Genomic DNA, 7,661 nt, shown 5'->3' with positions numbered 1-7,661 from the left:
AATGATCAAATATACATTTAAATGCATATTAATATGTACTGAGCTTGGCCTAATTGGTCCAGATTTTACTCTAAGGGGTTGCTGACTTGTACTGAGAGTCAAACCCAACCCTGCTTTCAATTCATGCATTATTCAAGAAAAGGAAACTGAGATTCCACTTTGCATGCAGTGTAAACCTTAAGGAAACACCGGTTACAATCAGAGCCACGGATCACTTTGAGGCAAAAGGTTTTGCAAACCTGCTGCTATGCTGACCGGCATAAAAACAATTGGCACAAAGATACAAAGTAAATCACAGGTTCAGCTTCATTTACAACCATGTGGCCTGACAAACCCTCCAGTTAGCCTTCAGAATAAAAAGGTCATTATTAGCATGACACCGTTTGATGTTGTTTTAATCTGGCTGGGTCCATTATACTCTGCCGACACAATCAGCTAAAACTGAGTGCATCATTCTGCCCTCTCCATTTGATCAGGATTTATTTATTCAGACATTTGTACAACGCTCCTCAGATCCGGGCAATGAGAAATGTCACTCCTTGTTATGGATACAAAAGGAAGGAAGGAAGGAAGGATGAATGCAAACATTTATTGCTCGTAATTCGCTCTGATCTGAAACTGCGAATGAGGGTGATGAAGCAAAACTGGTTTACCGCAAGCATGGGAGTGGTGAGCAGTCCCCAGGCGAAGAACTCCAGGAAGATAACCACCACCGCATGGTAGACACTGGGCTCTCCAATCCCCTGTGGCTAAACGAGGAGGATTTACATTACTAATAATGTTACTAAAACAAACAAAATACAGGCTGTAATGTGAACAACATAGATAAAGGAAGCAATAAGGAGGAAGTTTGGACAAGAGAAATAGGAGAAGGCATGATACACAAATATAATATATTTGACTTAACAGATGTTTTATTATCATTTATTATCACTAAATAAACAAGATCACAGTTTGCAATAACAGGGTCCAAAGGTCCTTAAATGCCAAACTCATTATCTCACACTTACTTGCTCTTTATCTAGTGCACTGCAAAAGCTTTCACTTTAGTTTTCACTAAACCAACCCCTAAAAGCAAAAAAACTGCCTTGCCATATACCCTTATTGAAATTATGCACGCTGAACATCGGAAGTGACTTAATGGTATGCAAGAAAGCCCGACATGAATAGCTTGAATGTATTTGTAAATGCTCTCAATAAAGTTTAGAAGATCAAAATATTAACTGGTGAGTTTGAAGAGCTATTGTTGATACCTAGAGCTATTGTGTCAAATGTTTAAATCAATTTCCAGGAGTCTCAAGCTAATCGCTTGTACAATAAGTCAATGATTAGAAAGCTCTGGTTATGTACAACTTGTTTATGATACAGTGTAAAACCATCTTACACTTTTTGGAAAATGCATAATGTTCAAATTACATAGGACAGGGCAAAGAAAAAATATTTACTTTCTTAGCAAACATATAATTTAGCCTGGTACAAAATTACCATTCAACTCAGGGGGTTTGTGATGTGAGTTTATAGAAACCTAATCCTTAATTAAACTGAATGTAACATTAAAATGAACAAACAGTGCTGCACAATTAATCAAATTTAAACTGAAATAGCTATATCTTATCTACCCATAATTATCAAAACAAAGGCTGCAATTTAATCCAAGTGTTGCATTTTGAAATGCAAAGACAGGTGGTTCACTTTATTTACATTTACATAATTTCCAGCATTTTTGTGGACAGACGTTTAGTGCTTTTTAGCAATATTAATCAAAGGCAAAAGGTCAACACATTACATGTTAAAAGCTTTTGGGTTTAAATGTTTGAAAGTGAAGAAATTAAGACATTTTTTGTAACTTGGAACCGTGTATTAGACCATGCAGACAAGAACAGGTTGCAAATACATGCACAAAATACCATGATTTCAGGGTGTATAACAAAATTTTGTTTAACTTTATAATTAATCTTAATGCCCTTGTAGTCTTTTCAGAAATTTTTGAGTTTAAGACCTTTAAAAATGTATTGAGAAGTGTTTCATTAATAGATAATGGTGCCATAGACTACACGGTATATCATGGGAATACATCCTACTTGATCCACTACAATTTGACAGCCCATTAGCAGCTGTCTTGACATTTTAAGGCCAAATCGACTCTTTTAAAAATAAGTTTACAACCAAAACACCATGATAAAACCATAAACACATAATTCTTATAGAGAACACATCAGGTGAACTGTCGGACAAAACATGTCATAAAAAGCATGATTTCTATCCTGATGGGACACCAACTTCTGTCACTGGTGGTCACCATAAAGACTATTTCTCTTACTAAATTATTCATTATCCTAATTTCAAGCTTCTAGTTTCATTTCCAGGTTTTAAGCATAAAGTAACTCACTCAATGTCAAAACGCAAGCCATGACTGACCTGGTTGGCTTTCTCGCCAGCTGGCTTGTTGTTTTTCACTGTTGGCTGCCTAATGAAACTATTGTCTCTCACGAATTACTGTTCATTTCTTCTTGTAAGTAAGAAGAATGGAGTTTACATCACGAAACAGATGAAATCACCAGAAGGTGCCTGACAGGCTGCAATCGAAACGACATTCAGTGTAGAGCTGTTACAGCTCATCCTGTAAAAACCATAGTCCAAGGTACAAACACTTGCTAGCCCTTACTAGCATATGGCTAACTGCCACAAAGAAATGTTCGGTTCAGCCGCTTTTTCTTCTTTTTCTCTCCAGTCATTATTAACTTGTATCCATTCTTGTTTGCGGGAGATGGACCTGCGAGGTGTGGCTAAATATTATAGTTTTCCGTTAGCATCCACGCTAAGATATGCGACTTCCTGTCCTCAGTCCTCGCTCTCGGGAGTCCGGCCCATATTTCTCAATGCGGTCTTCTTATTGATCAATGTCATACGTCAGTGGTTTTCCTCGCGACTTGATTGGCTGAGTATATCGTCCGTGCGAGTGAGCCCAAAGTGCTTATTACCATAATCGGGTACACAAAACAACGAGGAATCCCTCTGTCTTGTAAACTGCCGACTGTCGTGCTGTTTTTATTGTGTTATCCTCACTAACACACTGGGTGTTGCCAGGCAAAAAACTCTGGGGATGTTATTTTGTTATTTTAGAATAATAAACGACAGTTCACAATCATTTTGTTGGATCTTTATATTGGATATATGGTCTTCAATGCCACCAGCAAAACTGAAATCATTTGATTTAAATTTACATAACATAATAAAAACATTTACAGTCAAGATGTAGCAAGATGTTTTCTAATTTATTCTAGTTTACAATCTGCAGCATTAACCCAGTTTTGACACACCTGTTGTAACCATTTCTCCTCGCTAGAGCGGAATATATCAGTACTATCCTTACAGTAGAAAACATCTGCCTTTATGACACTGATATTTTCTCACAGATTTCTCCTTAAAACAAAAGTCAATTGACTGCTGATAAGAGAACATTTTAGAATCTGCAGTGGATAACTGCATTAAAAAATACATATGTATCTTGCAGCAGTTTCAACAGTGCACTTCACACAGGCATGCAAGAACAGCAATGATACTTCCAACATCTCATCTTTAAAAAAAAAAAAAGAATATAAAAAGAACTCATCAGATTTGATTTAATTGAGAAAGCACTGGTTTTTCATATCTATTTACACCACATACAGTAATTTCACACAAAACTTAGAATAATGCATTAAGAGAACAGTCCTCTACAGTTTCTTGTTTGCGTGAAGAATGAAGAACTATGACAAAATAGAAAAAAAAACTGTTATTAAAATATTTTGAACAATCAAAAATGTTGCCAAGGTTAGAAAGAATGCTTAAATAATCCAAGCAAAACAAAACAAAAAGTAATTATGGCTTTTAAGATAAAAAAAAAAAACACTTTTGTTTTACAAATGTATTCTAGAAACATAACATGCTATAAGATCACTTGCATGAACCTGGCATTTGATTTATTCCTCAAAACAAAGTGAGTGCTGATGCTGATATGGTCAGAAATGGGATACCGACTGTTGCTTGAACCGTTGCAGGAAAGACAAACATTTGCATAGATTTTAGAATATGCTCTTTTTGGTGTAACTTAATGTCAAACATCCTCATCTATAAAAGGTATGTCAAGGTCTGAAAATCGTCTCTTGCCCTGATTGCCCGCAGAAACGGAGGCGCCGAGAGATTCTGCGCCGTCTTGGCTCTGGATGACACACATGGACTGGACTCCTTCTCGGCGTGAGGCGGAGCGGTTTTGGTTCCGTTCCTCAGCAGGCTCTTTGATCCCTGTTTCGGGATCATGTGGTTTAGCAGGTTTTTCTGGCTTAGAGCTGTTCAAGGCAGTGTTTGCTGAAAGAGATGCTTTGGATTAGCCACTGGGGACTAAATATAGTAACACAATATTGTACATTTTTTATAAAAGCAGCAGTGCAAACCCATGGTTAGAGAAACAGCAGGTTAAATAACTGAAGCTCAACAAACAGCTCACCGAAAAAGCAGCGAATCCAAGCCCTCTTTAACACAGAGCATGCGGGGCGTCCAAGCATAATGTAATTAAAATGTCCTGTACCTCAGTACTGACCTTCCGAGTCCAAACTCACACAATGGTCTTCTAGTAGACTATCAGAGCTGACTAATGATTCTGAGTCCATGTTCTCAGCATCAGAGCTATCCTGGTCAAACTCAGGCAGTCTGAAGGCCAAATCGTTCCTAAACGACAAACAGAAGATTTTGTGAACTGTACAACAGAGGTACTAATAATTCTCAAAAACATCAGCACAAGCCTAATCTGTGCCCTTGGACAAAGGTTAATGAGGTTTGAACATAAGATCAAAATGCACATGTGAACTGACACTACTTCACTGTAAATTAAGCACTAGAAACAAATAACAATTTGTAATTATTTTCCCAGGAATTTCCCAAGAATAATTAATGAATGAAACAATGTTAAACACGTATTTCTCAACTTACTTTTCCTTCTTAATGGACTTGATTCTCTCAAGCAGGTTCTTTTCAATTTCAAGGTTGGCTCCGTCCACTGAGGAGACGTCAGAACCTAATTTTGGCCTCTCAAATATCTAATGGAAAATGAGATCATGAAATCATGATAGGTTAGAGCCACGAGGTGTACTTTACTAACTGTTATACTAAAGGGGCTAATTATTAAGACTAGAAATGGCACATACATTTAAGCAATGAGGTACGTAAGGCTTCACTCCATTATGAATAGTTAGCCACAATGTGTCGCGGGTTGTCTACAGCTATGACAATATTCAGAATAGCATAGTCTTGAGTGGTTTACTTCTTTTATAAAATGGTTACCACATACTAAAATTATTAATTACACATTCTGATGTGATTCTTAATGAATCTGAAATATTAAGCATCTATTTTATATAGTATCTATCTTTCCACTAGAAAAAAAGTCTCATATCTACCAAGGATGAATTTATTTGTTTAAAAAATACAATTTAAAACAACTGTTTTCTATTTGAATATATATTTGAAATGTAATGTATTCCTGTGGTGGCAAGGGTGAATTATTAGCAGCCATTACTCCAGTATTCAGTGTCACATGACCTATCAGAAATCATTCTAATATGCGGATTAGATGCTCAGGAAACATTTCTTATTACTATCAATGTTGAAAACAATTTGCTGCTGAAAATTTTTGCGGAAACAGTGATATTGTTTGGCATTCTTTGATGAATAGAAAGTACAAAAGACCAGCATTTATTTGAAACAAAAATCAGTTTAATCAATTTGTCAATTTGATCAATTTAATGCCTACTTGCTGATTAAAAGCACTCATTTCTTAAAAAAAAAAAAGTGTATTTTGCAACCTAGCATGTCATGGTTTTCTTACCGTGTTCTGCCTTCTGAGCTTGAGCTGTTTAACGGCCATAGCTTCTGCATTTTCCAGCTGCTGAATTTCTTCCATTTTCTGATTATAACGCCTTGTTTGCTCATTAATCAGAATCTCCACACAACTGCACATAAATGTTAAGTTAACCATAAGGTTCTTATGTGAGGCAATGTAGTCAAAGTTGGCAAAATGTTGGCCTTTTTACAAAGTGTTGGCCAATTAACAATTAATCTGTAATAATTAACAATTTATCTGCTTACACAATTTATGTATTTTTATCGTACCTTTTCTTGTTTTACTACCAACCACCAGCACCAAGTCAAACCATACAAATCTAATTATAAAGAATACAAATAAACCAAAATGATTCTCACAGAGTGGTCTTGTTTATATCTTTCATACTGAGAAGTGGGTCAGAAGAATCTGGGCAGCGTAGAATGCAGGGTGCAAACACGATAGCCAGAGCGTTAACGGACATTCGATTGTGAGCTTCCTCTTTTGCCACTCTAAATATAAAAAGAAAGTACACAAGTGGTGAGGCAATGCACAGGATGTCTAATATTCACCTTAGTCATATGCAACAGTTCCTTACTTCACAAGATGAAAAATAAGCCTTTCGAGAGTAGAGAAGTTTGGGGGAGGTAGTTCATCCAACTTTCGGTAGACAGCACGCAACCGCTCAGATTCTTCTGGCAGATCTGGCGGGGAAGAAAATGTGTCATTCTTTCTAAAATATGTGGCATTCATGTTTAGCCTTCACACCAAAAATTGCATGTGGTGAAAAACCTACCCGCAGCATACAGGAAGTCATTGTAGAGGCTGTATGTCATAAGTGGGTCGGGTAGCTCCCGTAACCACTGTTTGACCAGGCCGGTGATTGTGTGGATGGGGTAGTTGTCAAAACTGACAGCCTGCGGACCTGGGGAGATAAAAAACTTTTTAATGCACAAAGGTTAAGCAAAATAATAGATTCTAGTAAATAGTAAGCACATGACAAAAGGTTGCAAAACTCAAAAATGATTATCTGCTGAAAATTACAACCGATTTTGAGAAATTTAGCATCACTTGCTCCTCAATGGATCCTCTGCAGTGAATGGGTGCCATCAGAATGAGAGTCCAAACAACTGATTAAAACATCACTATAATCCACAAGTAATCCACACAACTCCATCAATTGAAGTATTGTGAAAAGCTGCATTTTTGTAAGAAACAAGTCCAACATTAAGTCCATAATAATGTATCCTCCAGTGAAAAAGTCCATCCCTTGTTATTATGTTACAATCAAACCATTTTGTACTGTTTTTGCATGTAAACGGTGCTTGATCTGTGCATATTTCTCTCCTGATTCAGACAAGATTACTTCTTTACTGAACAAAGCAATATTATGAATGGAGGATTTATATTTTAGTCAGAAGCACCGGTCTGAAGTTAAAATACATCTCGATGGATTGTTTCTTACAAACAAGCAGCTTTTCATTTCACAACATGTTAATTGATTGACTGGATTATGATATTTTTTATCAGCTGTTTGAACTCTTATTCTGATGGCACCCATTCACTGAAGGAGAACCATTCGTGAGCAAGCGATGTAATAAATATCTGAACTATTCCTTTAAAAAAAATCACTTTAAGTACCTTCTAATTTCTGATAATTAGGTGTTAAAGAGCATTTATTTATTTATTTATATAGCCCATCTAATGCAACCACTGATTGCCCAAAGTGCTTCACTATCACTAACACACATGCATAACATATAACCAAAAAAAAAAAAAAAAGAAATACAGGGAGCAACACAAA

At 36.4% G+C, this 7,661-nt stretch overlaps 2 protein-coding genes across 5 annotated transcripts in view; both read right to left on the bottom strand.

Annotated features, from left to right (window-relative positions):
* The window catches only part of LOC107668926 (hippocampus abundant transcript 1 protein-like), a gene marked incomplete at its 5' end in the record, with an annotated part of 19,234 nt that extends 16,741 nt beyond the window's left edge, over positions 1–2,493 (bottom strand). Inside the window, 2 exons of the mRNA XM_016460979.1 lie at positions 654–749; positions 2,419–2,493. Of these exons, the coding sequence (XP_016316465.1) occupies positions 654–749; positions 2,419–2,493 (171 nt within the window). The remainder of the gene's footprint in view (positions 1–653; positions 750–2,418) is intronic.
* A 664-nt stretch (positions 2,494–3,157) lies between these two features.
* Positions 3,158–7,661, bottom strand: part of LOC107668958 (unconventional myosin-IXb-like) — a 27,324-nt gene continuing 22,820 nt past the window's right edge. For 3 of the 4 annotated variants that reach the window (XM_016461033.1, XM_016461034.1, XM_016461035.1), the window contains 7 exons: positions 6,654–6,782; positions 6,456–6,561; positions 6,238–6,369; positions 5,864–5,987; positions 4,969–5,075; positions 4,580–4,707; positions 3,158–4,347 (listed from right to left, as the gene is read on the bottom strand). In XM_016461033.1, the coding sequence (XP_016316519.1) occupies positions 4,097–4,347; positions 4,580–4,707; positions 4,969–5,075; positions 5,864–5,987; positions 6,238–6,369; positions 6,456–6,561; positions 6,654–6,782 (977 nt within the window). In that variant the 3' untranslated portion in view covers positions 3,158–4,096. Of the gene's footprint in view, positions 4,348–4,567; positions 4,708–4,968; positions 5,076–5,863; positions 5,988–6,237; positions 6,370–6,455; positions 6,562–6,653; positions 6,783–7,661 lie in introns of all 4 variants that reach the window. The other variant, XM_016461036.1, reaches the window with a different exon arrangement.

This window comes from Sinocyclocheilus anshuiensis, unplaced genomic scaffold (assembly GCF_001515605.1).
Source record: "Sinocyclocheilus anshuiensis isolate Anshui unplaced genomic scaffold, SAMN03320099.WGS_v1.1 scaffold4, whole genome shotgun sequence".
Classification (NCBI taxonomy): Eukaryota; Metazoa; Chordata; class Actinopteri; order Cypriniformes; family Cyprinidae; genus Sinocyclocheilus; species Sinocyclocheilus anshuiensis.
The sequence above is the reverse complement of the archived record's forward strand: the minus strand, read 5'-3'. Positions and strand labels throughout refer to the sequence as shown.